The sequence below is a fragment of the Schistocerca nitens genome, chromosome 6 (genome assembly GCF_023898315.1).
Source record: "Schistocerca nitens isolate TAMUIC-IGC-003100 chromosome 6, iqSchNite1.1, whole genome shotgun sequence".
In the NCBI taxonomy this organism is placed as follows: Eukaryota; Metazoa; Arthropoda; class Insecta; order Orthoptera; family Acrididae; genus Schistocerca; species Schistocerca nitens.
The window spans coordinates 17,469,735-17,485,625 of record NC_064619.1 but is presented as its reverse complement, the minus strand read 5'-3'; the positions used below and the strand labels follow the sequence as shown (position 1 = coordinate 17,485,625).

The 15,891-nt window shown below is 40.6% G+C and overlaps 1 protein-coding gene across 5 annotated transcripts in view; it reads left to right on the top strand.

Annotated features, from left to right (window-relative positions):
• LOC126262549 (dTTP/UTP pyrophosphatase) overlaps positions 1-15,891 on the top strand; it is a 113,129-nt gene that overhangs the window by 72,451 nt on the left and 24,787 nt on the right. For all 5 annotated transcript variants that reach the window (XM_049959234.1, XM_049959235.1, XM_049959236.1 and 2 more), the window contains exon 3: positions 10,118-10,359. In XM_049959234.1, the coding sequence (XP_049815191.1) occupies positions 10,118-10,359 (242 nt within the window). The remainder of the gene's footprint in view (positions 1-10,117; positions 10,360-15,891) is intronic.

Genomic DNA, 15,891 nt, shown 5'->3' with positions numbered 1-15,891 from the left:
GAGTGAATTCTCCTCCATGCCACACTGTAAGCAATAGCAGTGTGAGTGCAAACTGCACCAGCAATCACTATTTGAAACATTTATTTACCTTCAGACAGGGCATTTACTTCCAATGAGATGACTGTCTTAATCCAATAGCCTTCTCCCTTTTCTCGTACTCAGTGATTTCAAAGCACACCACCCCTGTGGAGGACTATCACTTTGTGTGGTAGGGGCTTCAGATTCACCTGCTCCTTTCCAATTGTGATTGGTGTCTCCTAAATGATGGTGCTTCTACCCAATTCAGGGCTGCTCAAGGCAACTTTTCAGCTTTTGACCTTATGATATCTTCCCCCAAACTTATAGCTTTGCCATGGTGGTCGCTCCACAATAATCTTTGTGACAGTGACCACTTCCTGGTGATTTTGTCACTTCCTTATCACCACCCAATGGACATTACCATGAGGGGCTCTTTGAAGAGCCACTGGGAGTTGTAAGCATACGCTGTCACCTTCATGTCTTCTCTGTCAGATTGCATTGATGAGGTTGTAGAAGATGTCTCTGATGCAATCGGCTGTGCTGCTGGAAATGTTATTCCTCTTTTTACAGGCATGTGGCACCACCAGGCAGCCCCAAGGTTGGACAAAGATGTTGCAAAAGCTGTTCTGGATCGTTATGAGTCCCTGCAACATCCCAAGCAGCATCCCTCACAGATCACCCTCCTCACTTTTAAGCAATTGTGTGCTTAGACTTGCTATATAATTAAGCACAGTAAGGAGGATTTCTCAAGAGTGGCATGTCTCCTATTTGGGAATGTATGCCTTCCTTCTTGCAGGTGCAGGCTAAGCTTCATAGCCTTTGGGGTCATCAAAATCACTAACTGTCCAGAGCCTTGTTCATCAGGAAGATCTTTGTACTAGAGTGCCATTTCTTGCTGAACACCTTGTACAGACTTTGCAACAGTACCAGCATTCTCTTTTTTCCCCAGCTGCTTTTCTAACACAGAAATGACAGGTTGAAGACATTACTTTATGTTTTATCTCCAGCAAACCAAACTTAGATGATTACACCCTGTTTCTGTTTGTAACAGTTCTGAAGATAGCAGTAGCTGAAACTGGTAATAGCTAAATGTAAAAGTTTGTGTGATCAAGATGGACCTGCAAAATAAAGTAAATGTACAAGTGTGAGAATTTCCTTGGCTCTAGAGCTAGATCATGAAAAAGGAAGTCTTTATTTATTTGCATTCAAAGGAAATTGCACTTGGAAAAGTAACTGCTCCTTCAGATGAAATTCCACTGGTCAGACTTGCACAGTGCATGCATTGCTTCAGAACGCAATCACGTAGGTCTTATGCCACAAAACTTTGTTGATTGACTGCACCGCTGATTTTGCTTAAAAAATCTGATCATGTGGTTGATTGAGGTGATGCATTCTGTTTGCTAGTGATGTACTAGCACGCACATTTTTGGATGCGTCTAATGACAGTCCTGCCTGTCAGATAAAATCAAATGGTCTTTTTTCTAATATTTTACTAAAAGATAGTAGACTTGTGCTTTATTGAGGTATGTACAGAATATCTTCTATATTAATCGTATCTTTTGTGCTGACCATGATAACATCTGCATGTGAAGATCCTATTCCTTTTGCAGGTGGTTGCAATTATTTTCTATTACTACTTGTGAGCTAATCGCAGGTGTCACATTATTTTCATCACACAGATATTGGAACATGTGTTCTGAAGTGCCAGAGTCTACATACCATTCCGTCTGTGTATCTTTACCTGACACTGTGATTGATTTCAATGTATTCTAGTTTATTTTTTTGGCTGAATATTTTTCATCAGTGTTGGTCTTTTTGACAGATGTCCATGCTTGTTGTAATTAAAGCCCCTGGGACTTTTCATAATGCATTGGCATCACACTTCTTCCTGTTAACTTGCATAGCAGTGTTGCTGGTTTATTATAGATGTCATTGTTTATTTCTTGAAGCAAATTACTGTTTGAGTGTCCCGTGGTTATAAAGTTTGAATTTTCTAAGCCAATAGTCATAGGTTTATATTTGTCTGGTAGCTCTGCAAGTAGAATACACCCAGGCAATTCTTATTTAACTTCAGACTTTAAGCCATTTAATATTTGTGATACAGAAATCATCTTTGATACACATTCGTCTACTGACGAAGAATTTTCACAGCTTGTTGTTAGCAGCATATTTAGTAATCCTCTTAGAGCAGCATATTTAGTAATCCTCTTAGTTGGAAGAGGCCACAGTCTTCATAGACTTGGTTTTTATCTTGCCTCATGCTTCTTTAGCTGCAGAGGTGTCCTTCAAATGAACAGAGAGTATAATTTTGCCTCTTGCTGTGCACACTTTGATTACACCCATTAGTTTTCCATTGATGCAATCTCCCAACAATACATGTTTTACGTAAGTTCACATAGTGAACTGCCATGTAGTATAGTTTCCTTTTCAACAAAGGGTTTCAATAAGAGGGAAGGAACTGGTATATTTAGAGAAACTATTGTATCTGTGATTATGTCTTACCAAATAGCTGCATGCTGCTGCTAATGTTATGGACCATTTCCATGCTTTGGATAAAAATTTCTGTAAATTTTCTGTGTCAAGTTCAGACAAAATCCCAAGCTTTTGATGGCTACCTCTGTCATCATCATCATCATCATCATCATCATGAGCTATGTATCTGACTGTTGTAAAACTTTTGTGGCTCCCACTTTTACAGCCAAAGGATAGCATCTGATTGGCTATATTACATGATGGTGACATCACGGAAATGCAGCGTACGGAGGCGGTGCCCTCTGTGTCCATAGATTATGTACTTCAGACAACACTGATGTTCAACAGAGCAATCGGCAACTGTCTGTATAGGCTGATCCATGTATCTGCTGGCACACTTGCAAGGAATATTATGAATCCCTGGCACTCTCGCACTGAGATTATCTTTAACACATCACAACTTTTCCTTAATATTCTTGTGTGGGGAAAACATCATTCCAATTCCTAGCCTTTTTAGGAATCTACCTATCTTACTATTATTGAGATACAGGTCTGTAAGAATTTGTGTTTGATACACACAATACGTTCTGCATATCAAAAACTGATGCCTACAGACATGTATCTGAGTAGACCAGCTTTCATCTTCCAACACAGAAGAGATATATGCTGAGCACACCAATTCACTGATCCAGGAGTATTTTGGTCAAGGAACACCTTGACTCTGAGATGAATCATTTGATGATGTGATGTTAGGTCAATGCTGCTGAGAATACCTAGATCAATACCATTCAACAGAGTCAGGCATACCAACACATAGCGCAGCTTCCATTCTGTGTTGCAAAAACTAGTAAGATAGGTGGAATCCTAAACAGGCAAAGAATCAGACCAGTATATTGCCCATCCAGGAAAATTAAGGAAATGTTTTGACTTGTGAAAGATTGTCAGCTAGGGAGTTACAGGGATTTATAATATTCCTTGTGAGTATGGAAGCTGTTATTGACACTGCTCGCTGTGTTGAATATCAATATCACTTGAAGTACAAAAATTTTGAAAAATCATTGATGGCTGAGGCAGCCTGTTCAATAAACACAAGATAGTGTTTGAACTGAGAGAATTCTGGTCCACACTTCATACTACTGGGACTGTGTGATTAGAGATGTAGTGGAAATTAGACTCCGTGATACAAACTTCAGTAGAAACACTGATTAAGCACTTAGCAGTGCATGAAAGTGTGCATTTAATGAAGAAAGAGCACAGGGGAAGACTTCTTGTAGCTTACTACCCATTGCAAGTGATGGCGCTGTAAGCGGTACTGGATAGTGCGCAGATGTAATCTGTGAACATAGTGGGTACCACATCAATACATGCCATTTCTGTGCTGCTGCCATAGTGTAATCAAGCCAATCAGGTGCCACCTTTTGAGCATAAAAGTGGGAGCCTCGCCAGGCTCTCAATGGTGAGACATAGTTTTTGACCATAATAACAGGGGCCGTCATCAAAAACTTGGATTGTTATCAAAATTCGGTTTGGCATGTTTACCAAGAACTTCTTATCCAAGGATTCCATTGTGAAAGACTTCATACCCACACTCTTATGCTTTTTTCTTATTCATGTGGAATTTTTGATATACTGCTTGTGGGACTGCCTTGTGATGTAAAAGTGACAAGCTTAGTGAATAGAAGCAGAGAGAACCAAGTAAGAAAGAGCATTTATATACCAACTGAAAATATGTAAGCCATAAATTACAGTAGATCAATAACAATGGCACTCTTTTTTTGAAACATAGACTTTCGATTTCATACAGTGAGACATTCTTCATAGATGCAACTTGTAGCCTTGTAGAGTGTGTTTTTAACCTTTGTCATGTAATGCTGTGTATGATAATTGCTGAATATAAACTTCATTATTTCTGTACTCATGTGCAGACTAATTTCTTATTATCAAGGATTTCATATTTTGACAGTTTCAAAGACTGTTACTGCTGCATATTCTTCAAACTGAAAACAGTTTTATGCTGATAAGGCTGGACTTTAATTCTGTTTACTTTTTTCTCTTGCATACAAGGTGGTCAGAAACACTCTGTAAAGCTTGTAAGGGTGTTGAAGGATAGGTTGTGCTGAGAAACAACTGCTAAGAAAAAAATTTGATATGTCACACTGTTTCCAAATTAATTAGCATTGAATTTAGACAATCAGGCCATTGTGCACACAAATTCAAGCAGCCCACCAAATGAGGTGTTGCCAAATGCATTCTTCATTTGGTTTCCGAAAACTGAACAAGAGAACAATACAAAAAATGGACATGAGACGGCAGTAAGGGTTGAATCCAAGCCAAAGGCCGAGAAGTCTCGTGTACTATCATCTGCATTATGACAACAACTGTCACTAATTTTATCTGGCAGGCTGCTTGAATTTGCAAGTGCAAGTGCATGTGCATGTGCATGCATGTGCGCGCGCGCGCGCGCACGCTTGTGTGTGTGTGTGTGTGTGTGTGTGTGTGTGTGTGTGTGTGTGTGTGTGAGAGAGAGAGAGAGAGAGAGAGAGAGAGAGATTCAGGAGGAAAATGTCATGTAATTTGTGAGATAAGATAATAAACCAAAAATGTCCTATGAACAAGTGTTCAGTTTCCGATTCTTACAGAACTGGAGCGGGTTGTTGAAGACTACACACATCCATGAATGATTGTTGTTGTTGTTGTTGTTGTTGTTGTTGTGGTCTTCAGTCCTGAGACTGGTTTGATGCAGCTCTCCATGCTACTCTATCCTGTGCAAGCTTCTTCATCTCCCAGTACCTACTGCAACCTACATCCTTCTGAATCTGCTTAGTGTATTGATCTCTTGGTCTCCCTCTACGATTTTTACCCTCCACGCTGCCCTCCAATGCTAAATTTGTGATCCCTTGATGCCTCAAAACATGTCCTACCAACCGATCCCTTCTTCTAGTCAAGTTGTGCCACAAACTTCTCTTCTCCCCAATCCTATTCAATACCTCCTCATTAGTTACGTGATCTACCCACCTTATCTTCAGCATTCTTCTGTAGCACCACATTTCGAAAGCTTCTATTCTCTTCTTGTCCAAACTGGTTATCGTCCATGTTTCACTTCCATACATGGCTACACTCCATACAAATACTTTCAGAAACGACTTCCTGACACTTAAATCTATACTCAATGTTAACAAATTTCTCGCAGGAGAGCTTCTGTAAAGTTTGGAAGGTAGGAGACGAGGTACTGGCAGAAGTAAAGCTGTGAGTACCGGGCGTGAGTCGTGCTTCAGTAGCTCAGTTGGTAGAGCACTTGCCCGCGAAAGGCAAAGGTCCCGAGTTCGAGTCTCGGTCGGGCACACAGTTTTAATCTGCCAGGAAGTTTCAAATTTCTCTTCTTCAGAAACGATTTCCTTGCCATTGCCAGTCTACATTTTATATCCTCCTACTTCGACCATCATCAGTTATTTTACTCCCTAAATAGCAAAACTCCTTTACTACTTTAAGTGTCTCATTTCCTAATCTAATCCCCTCAGCATCACCCGATTTAATTTGACTACATTCCATTATCCTCATTTTGCTTTTGTTGATGTTCATCTTATATCCTCCTTTCAAGACACTGTCCATTCCGTTCAACTGCTCTTCCAAGTCCTTTGCTGTCTCTGACAGAATTACAATGTCATCGGCGAACCTCAAAGTTTTTACTTCTTCTCCATGAATTTTAATACCTACTCCGAATTTTTCTTTTGTTTCCTTTACTGCTTGCTCAATATACAGATTGAATAACATCGGGGAGAGGCTACAACCCTGTCTCACTCCTTTCCCAACCACTGCTTCCCTTTTATGCCCCTCGATTCTTATAACTGCCATCTGGTTTCTGTACAAATTGTAAATAGCCTTTCGCTCCCTGTATTTTGCCCCTGCCACCTTCAGAATTTGAAAGAGAGTATTCCAGTTAACGTTGTCAAAAGCTTTCTCTAAGTCTACAAATGCTAGAAACGTAGGTTTGCCTTTTCTTAATCTTTCTTCTAAGATAAGTCAAGGTTAGTATTGCCTCACGTGTTCCAACATTTCTGCGGAATCCAAACTGATCTTCCCCGAGGTCCGCTTCTACCAGTTTTTCCATTCGTCTGTAAAGAATTCGCGTTAGTGTTTTGCAGCTGTGACTTATTAAACTGATAGTTCGGTAATTTTCACATCTGTCAACACCTGCTTTCTTTGGGATTGGAATTATTGTATTCTTCTTGAAGTCTGTGGGTATTTCGCCTGTCTCATACATCTTGCTCACCAGATGGTAGAGTTTTGTCATGACTGGCTCTCCCAAGGCCATCAGTAGTTCTAATGGAATGTTGTCTACTCCCAGGGTCTTGTTTCGACTCAGGTCTTTCAGTGCTCTGTCAAACTCTTCACGCAGTATCTTATCTCCCATTTCATCTTCATCTACATCCTCTTCCATTTCCATAATACTGTCCTCAAGTACATCGCCCTTGTATAAACCCTCTATATACTCCTTCCACCTTTCTGCCTTCCCTTCTTTGCTTACAACTGGGTTGCCATCTGAGCTCTTGATATTCATACAAGTGGTTCTCTTCTCTCCAAAGGTCTCTTTAATTTTCCTGTAGGCAGTATCTATCTTACCCCTACTGAGACAAGCCTCTACATCCTTACATTTGTCCTCTAGCCATCCCTGCTTAGCCATTTTGCACATCCTGTCAATCTCATTTTTGAGACGTTTGTATTCCCTTTTGCCTGCTTCATTTACTGCATTTTTATATTTTCTCCTTTCATCAATTAAATTCAATATTTCTTCTGTTACCCAAGGATTTCTATTAGCCCTCGTCTTTTTACCTACTTGATCCTCTGCTGCCTTCACTACTTCATCCCTCAGAGCTACCCATTCTTCTTGTACTGTATTTCTTTCCCCCATTCCTGTCAATTGTTCCCTTATGCTCTCCCTGAAACTCTCTACAACCTCTGGTTCTTTCAGTTTATCCAGGTCCCATCTCCTTAAATTCCCACCTTTTTGCAGTTTCTTCAGTTTCAATCTGCAGTTCATAACCAATAGATTGTGGTCAGAATCCACATCTGCCCCTGGAAATGTCTTACAATTTAAGACCTGGTTCCTAAATCTCTGTCTTACCATTATATAATCTCCAGGATTCTTCCAGGTATACAACCTTCTTTTATGATTCTTGAACCAAGTGTTAGCTATGATTAAGTTATGCTCTGTGCAAAATTCTACAAGGCGGCTTCCTCTTTCATTTCTTCCCCCCAATCCATATTCACCTACTATGTTTCCTTCTCTCCCTTTTCCTACTGACGAATTCCAGTCACCCATGACTATTAAATTTTTGTCTCTCATCACTACCTGAATAATTTCTTTTATCTCGTCATACATTTCATCAATTTCTTCATCATCTGCAGAGCTAGTTGGCATATAAACTTGTACTACTGTAGTAGGCATGAGCTTTGTGTCTATCTTGGCCACAATAATGCATTCACTATGCTGTTTGTTGTAGCTAACCCATACTCCTATTTTTTTATTCATTATTAAACCTACTCCTGCGTTACCCCTATTTGATTTTGTATTTATAACCCTGTAATCACCTGACCAAAAGTCTTGTTCCTACTGCCACCGAACTTCACTAATTCCCACTATATCTAACTTTAACCTATCCATTTCCCTTTTTAAATTTTCTAACCTACCTGACCGATTAAGGGATCTGACATTCCACGCTCCGATCCGTAGAATGCCAGTTTTCTTTCTCCTGATAACGACGTCCTCCTGAGTAGTCCCCGCCCGGAGATCCGAATGGGGGACTATTTTACCTCCGGAATATTTTACCCAAGAGGACGCTATCATCATTTAATCATACAGTAAAGCTGCATGTCCTCGGGAAAAATTACGGCTGTAGTTTCCCCTTGCTTTCAGCCATTCGCAGTACCAGCACAGCAAGGCCGTTTTGGTTAATGTTACAAGGCCAGATCAGTCAATCATCCAGACTGTTGCCCCTGCAACTACTGAAAAGGCTGCTGCCCCTCTTCAGGAACCACATGTTTGTCTGGCCTCTCAACAGATACCCCTCCGTTGTGGTTGCACCTACGGTACGGCCATCTGTATCGCTGAGGCACGCAAGCCTACCCACCAACGGCAAGGACCATGGTTCATGATTATGAAGACAAATGTGAATATTGTGTACTGTGTGTAGATGCTGTGGTAGACAGAATCATGGTGGAACAGATGACTGGTACATCCTACAGGAGATATGGGGCTCTCCAACAGATGGCAGCACTGTGATGTTGCACCAAGGCCAACAGCTGCAATCGCAACCAGTGTGCAGTTATGGGTTGGATCAGTGAGTAGTTGTGAGGCTGTATATGTGACATGCTTGAGTGTTGTATAATTGAGCTACTCCATTGTGTCTGTGAATACCAATATGCCTCATACCTTTATCCATTATGCAGACATGATGTTTGTTTACGGGTACTGTAATGGCAATGCCCATGCAGCTGTGGCAGAATATCAGAGACGTTTCCCTTATTGACAAATCCCGTGTGCCAGGGTATTTCCCAGGGTTTTGCAAACATTATGTGAATCTGGAACACTACCCATTTTACACATAACATCAGAACACGAAGCCATGCAGTCAGCTGAGGAAAGGTAAGACATTATTTCAGTGATACACTGGAGTACCACCACCAGTACACAGCGCATTAGCAGTCAGCTCAATATTCCACCACGTGAGTGTATCGTACATTATATTCTGAGGGCTTGTACCCATTCCATGTGATACCCATGTAACATCTGCATCCACATGACTCAGTAAGCAGACAATAATTTTGCGAATGGTTAGCTGTACATAGAGACATTGTGCAATACACTTTATTTACAGATGAGGCTATATAAGGATAATCCGCATGATGCTAGGGTAACAAGATACCAAGTTAGGTTCTCAGTAAACATCTGGTGTGGTATGATTGGTGACCTAGTGATAGGGCTTGTGTTCCTGCCAAATTGCCTGGCAGCCACAGCAAACACAAATTTTCTGAGGGAAGACCTACCTGCACTTTTGGAAGATGTAGCATTAGATCAATGATGGCAAATATATCTGTGTCATAATGGATCACCGATTCATTGTACCAGACAAGTATCCCTGTATCTGAATAACACATCACCTCAATGGTGGATTGGCCATTGTGGACCGGGCTGGTTTAACGCGGGATATGTACCCCACAAAGGTGGATACACACGAAGAACTTGTGGCTCACACCACTGATGCTGCTGTCTGCATTAAAGCCTGCTGAGATGACGATTAATGTGCAATACCACACACCCCTTAATGCGTTAAGTGCATTGAGATGGGTGGGGGTTTATTGAACACTTCTTATGGGATGAGTCAGTCATCAGTCCCACCATTATTCTGTCCACCACAGTGCCTGCACAGCATTTTGGTAAGTAATACCCACACTTGTCTTCATCATCATTCATGAATGTGTGCAGTCTTCAACCAACTCTGGTTTTATAATGATTGAGCACATAGGTACCAGTTTTAAAATAATTCATTTATTACATTTACATTTGTGATTTCTGCTTAAGTCTGATGAAGTTTTCTAAATGTTTTTTTTTTCTTTTCCTATTTTTCAGGGTTTAAATTTTGAAATTTGTGGCTCCAGGTATGAGGAAAATTTAGACCCATCACAGTTTCCTGACCCTTCACATTTTGTTTTGGAAACAGCTTACAATAAAGTTATGGAAGTAGTAGACCGATTGAAAACAGAGACTAGGCCACCTGATTTAATAATAGGTGCAGATACAGTTGTTTCACTAGATGGAAAAATTTTTGGTAAACCAAAAACCAAAGAAAATGCATTTCAAACTCTTGAAAAGTGAGTTCATCCTTCTTCTTCTGTTTTTTGTTTAACTTAATGGTGTGACATACGAGAATCATTGCAATTTTAACTGACTGTGAGAGCACTGTATTATCCACTGAAAAATCCCTATGAGGTTTACAGAGCAATGCTGTGTTGAGTGAAATATTTGGGAGACACCAGTTGAGCTGTACTTTTGCTAGCCACATCATATGTAAACCAAAAGCCTACAAAAAAAGTCTCTATACAAACTGAATACAAAATGATTGGAAAAGAAAATTAGGTAGCATTGACGTTTTGAGGAGACGTGCAACCCTGATATCCAGAATTGTTAGTTCTGCACTTGGAGAGGAGTGTGGAATAGATTGGGGAAGGTGTAAAGGAAGGGCAGGTCATCAAATTCAAGGATGAGAGGGACTAAATGTGTTGAGGGGAGAAGAAGAACAATTTTGCTCTCCTCAACCCCTTTTTTTTTGTCTCCTCTTGTGTTTTCCATGGGTGGGGTCCCTTACATCAGGTGTCTGAGTGACCTATCCTTCCTGTTAATGTTCTCTAACATATCCTTCCCTCCTTTCCAAGAAAGGTAGGAGACTGTCATGTACTTTAATATGTATCTGTTAGCAGTAAATATTTTGTCTCCTATAGGTAAGTTCTGGCCAGAAATTCTGTCTCATAACTTTGTGCTTTACCCTAGACAATTTTCTTTTTGAAGCAATTAATTGTAGAATTATACTTAAAATAAGGGAAAGGCCAGCCACTTACTGTATAGCAAATTGATTTGTCACACACATAAAAGGAAACAGTATTCACACTAGCTTTCGAGCTCTTGTTCCACTTCTAGCAAAAGTACAGCCACTGTAGAATTCGTAGTTTGGCCACATTTTACTATATTTGCACAGGTAACTGGCTTCAGCTTTACAGCCATCATCAGATCTGCAAGAGGGAATAAAAATGAAGCTATTTCAGTATTTGGGAAATATGAACATGAACCTATTACAGCAAACAGAAAAATGAATAAGCTTATTAGCTTATAAGGCAGTGATACCAAGGACATATAGCCAATAACAACTGAGCATACTCGTTTTGTTGCCTTGTAAGACCTGACAATGGCTGTAATGCTGAACCTGGTTATAAAAACCAAACAATGAAAAATCCAGGACGGAATAATAACAGTATTATGAAAAGCATAGATTGCTACTCACCATATAAAGGAGATGTTGAGTTGCGGGTTGGCAAAAGGAAAAAAGACTGCTAAACATGTAAGGTTTTGGCCAAAAGGCCTTCTTCTAAAGTAGACAACATACACCCACACAAGCTCTCTCTCTCTCTCTCTCTCTCTCTCTCTCTCTCTCTCTCTCTCCCCTCCTCTCCCCCCTCCCCCCTCCTCCCCTCTCCCCTCTCCCCCTCCCCCCTCCCCCCTCCCCACTCCCCACTCCTACACACACACACACCACTGTGTCTGGCCACTGAGGCCACACTGAAAGCAACTGCACATGATGGATGGTGGAGAGCTTTCCCTACTCCACCCCTGCTCCTAACCCATGCCTCATGGGTCATATTCCTGTAATAGACTTAGGTGCAAGACCTGTTCTATACACTCTCCCACCACCATCTACTCCAGTCTGAGATCAAGAATCATCTACCAAATCAAGCAGGGCCACCTGTGAAAACAGTCACATAGTCCACAAACTAAACTGCAACCACTGTGCTGCATTCTGTGTTTCTATGTGAGCATGACAGCCAGCAAGCTGTCTTGTCTGCGTGAGTGGCCACTGACAAAAGAGACAGATGGACCACCCAGTTGCTAAGCATGCTGCCTAACATAACATTCTACACTTCAGTGACTGCTTCACTGTCTGCACCATCTGGAAAATCCAGATCTACCTTCAAAATTCCTTCCTACCAACACCAGCTTTTCTAAATTGCATAGGTGGGAACTCTCCTTACAATATATCCTACATTCCTCTAACCCTCCTGTTCTCAACCTTTGTTACTACTTCTCCTTCCCCATGTATCCCTTCCCTGCTCTCACTCCAACATTACACCGATTTCAATTCCACCAATGCACCCACTAGTCTTTTTCCTCTTTTCTATTTCTCCCCTTTTCCACTCTCATCCCCCCCCCCCCTCCCCACTCCATCCTCAAACTTTCCGACTGCACATAGCAGCCCTATACCATCTCTACTTCCGTGTCCCTGCATGCTCCCACAACCAGTTATTTACCATCCCCCAGCCCTACCCTACTGTGCCTCCCCCTCCTAATCCCAGCCTCCTCCTCACCACTTCCATGCAGATTACTTCTCCCATCATGCGCAGTTGCTTGCAGTGCAGTCTCAGTTGCCAGAGGTGTGTGTGTGTGTGTGTGTGTGTGTGTGTGTGTGTGTGTGTGTGTGTCACCTACTTCGGAAGAAGGGTTTTTGGCTGAAAGCTCACATGTGCAGAATCTTTTTGTTATACTTGTCAGTGATTCAACATCTCCTCTATATGGTGAACCTGGTTATTTGTACAAATAAAATAAAATGTGACCCAGAATCTGGAAACTACAATTCAAAATGCTGAAGCCAAGCAGTTACAATGACGGTGGCAAGGGAGCATTACTCACTTATTCTTATACATAATGTTATGAGTAAACATTTTCTGTACATCTACATTATTAAACACTTTAGTCACAGAAAATGACACCATCTATTTCTACATATGCACTGTGCAAATGATTTGTGTAATGCAAAGGATATGTAGCATGGCACCATGTTGTATGAAGTGCAGGAAGAATGACTGCTCAAATGTATCTGTGTATGCTATAATTAATGTAATCTTGTCTTCACAGTCCGTGGGGGTGTGATACGAAGGGATATGAAGAATTTCTCTAGATTCCTCACTTACCATATTTACTCGAAGCTAAGCCGCACTTGAATCTAAGCCGCACCTGAAAAGTGAGACTCGAAATCAAGGAAAAAATATTTTTCCGAATCTAAGCCGCACCTGAAATTTGAGACTCAAAATTCAAGGGGAGAGATAAGTTTTAGGCCGCACCTCCAGAGCGAAACAAAGTTGGTCCATTGTAATATGAGAGACAATTTAGGTAGAATGAATGACGATACAGCTACAGTAGTTTAGTTCGAGTCATAAGCTCAGCAGTTAAGCTTTACCAGGTAGCCATTGCTATGCGTCAGGTGCTCCGTCTGTATTTATACGGGTACCCTTCCTTTTTCATGTGCTTTGTCTGGTTTAAATTGATTGCTTATTTTTCTTTGAGCCGATAAGTGCCATTCTCTTTGTTATAGGTGTTTACGTCACTCTAAGCCGAAAATGCATTACTGTTCTGTGTCATGCACTGTTTGTTGCATTCTATAACGAGTGTTTACGGCCTGTCGCCACTCGTGGCACGGCTTGCTTTTGTGCGTGCTACTGCCGCTTACAATAAAAAAAGACAGGAATTGTCTCATTAGCGAAACAATGGCAAGAGACTGCTATTTGTTGTTACTTACACTGCTGCTTTCTTTGATAATGATCAACAAAAACCAAATAATAGACTGCGCATGATAGATGATGATCTGAACGAGAGTATAGCGAAAATTTTTCTCCATTTGAAAATCTTTGCAGATGCCTCTTTAGTACATTACGTTCTGCACAGAAATTAGAGTCATCTTAGATTTAAAAATCTAGTCAATTGCCGTGCTTCATTTCGGACTGTATCACTATTAGGCATAAGAATAATACGAATATAAACATGACATGATATGTATATTCTTCTGCGTTTGCTGTTGTCTCACTCTAGTTTCGTAGTTTATTAGGCAGACAGGATTTAACCTTCTGTCGGGCGCAGCTGTTCAAATTGATACACCTCTAAGTTTAGTATAAATTATTTGTCAATGAGTGGCAGCACTGATGCCTTTTCCGAACGCTTGTCAGTGTTGTGTGCTTCAGTGTTGATACGACTGCTCTGTTGTCGATATATGTGCTGATTGATCAGTTTGATACACTGCGCCCGTTCCTGTTGCATTTCAACAATTCATTTCTTTGGTTATCAACATAACTTAGTAAGTAGTACAATGTTAATATACAATGTATAATGCACTTACTTTCTCTTTGGACCGTTTAATCGTCAGTTAAGAATGTTTGAGTATCAGGTATCAAATTGGTACACTGCGCCTGACTGCGTTATTTTATAGGAATTTTATCATTTTGGGTGTGAGACACTTGATCATGGCAGGCTACAGTAAGACGTACAACCTCCTTGACCCAAATCATGTTTCAAAAAACAAAAAATGTTCTTCAAAGAGGATAATGATGAAGTTCAAGAGGATTTTGAAGATGAAGTGGACACAGATTGTGATGACGCAGTTGAAGTTCGGCAGGAAGATTCAGAAACAGAGGAAAACGACAGTGAAAATGACGAGGAAGTACTTGAAGAAAGCCAGGATTATTATACTGGAAGGGACAAAGAGACAAAATGGAATAAAGTTCCACCATCGCAGAGAGTACGTTTCAGGGCCCACAATATTATTCGAAAGTTACCTGGTCCTATAGGTCCGGCGAAAGCATTGAGAACGCCTTTGGAATGTTGGAATTGCCTCATAGATGACGACATTTTGTCGATTATAGTTCTGTATACCAATCAGTATATTGAGAGCATCAAAGCTTCTTTTCAGTGAGAGAGAGAGAGAGAGAGAGAGACGTAAAACCTATAGATATTATTGAATTAAAAGCTTTCATTGGTCTTCTGTTTTTGGCTGGTGTTAACAAAAGTAACAGACAAAGCTTAGAAGATCTGTGGGGAAGTGATGGGGATGGAATTGAAAAATTTCGTCTCGTTTTGAACATAAAACGTTTCAAATTCAGCATGCGGTGCCTTAGATTTGACAATCGTGTGACTTGCAATGAAAGGAGAAAATTAGACAAGATAACAGCGATTCAGGAAATATTTTCTCTGTTTATACAGAATTGCCAGAAATCCTACATCCTCGGAGAAAATGTTACAGTAGATGAGAAACTTGAAGGATTCCGTGGAAGGTGCAGTTTTCACCAATACATACCTAGCAAGCCAAACAAATATGGAATTAAGATATATGCTCTTGTGGATTCCCAAGTATTTTATCTCTATAATCTGGAAATATATGCTGGGCTGCAGCCAGAAGGATTGTACCACGTTAGCAATAAACCTTCAGATGTTGTTCTGCAACTGTGAACCAATTTATCAGTCAGGTCGAAATGTGATAGCAGACAATTGGTTTACTAGTATTGGTTTGATAGAAGAGCTAAGAAGAAAAAATCTTTCTTTTGTTGGGACGATGAAGAAAAACAAGAATGAGATTCCTCTGGAGTTTGCCACCAGTAAAGGCAGGGCTGTCCATAGTTCACTTTTTGGCTTAAAGAAAGGCTGTACTCTAGTTTCCTACATTCCTAAAAAGGGGAAGTGTATTATCTTGGCATCAAGTTTGCATGAAGATAATTCAGTAGATGCTGACACTGGAGATAACAGAAGCCATCCATTGTAACATTTTACAATAGTACCAAAGGTGGAGTCGACACTACAGATAAGTTGACCGC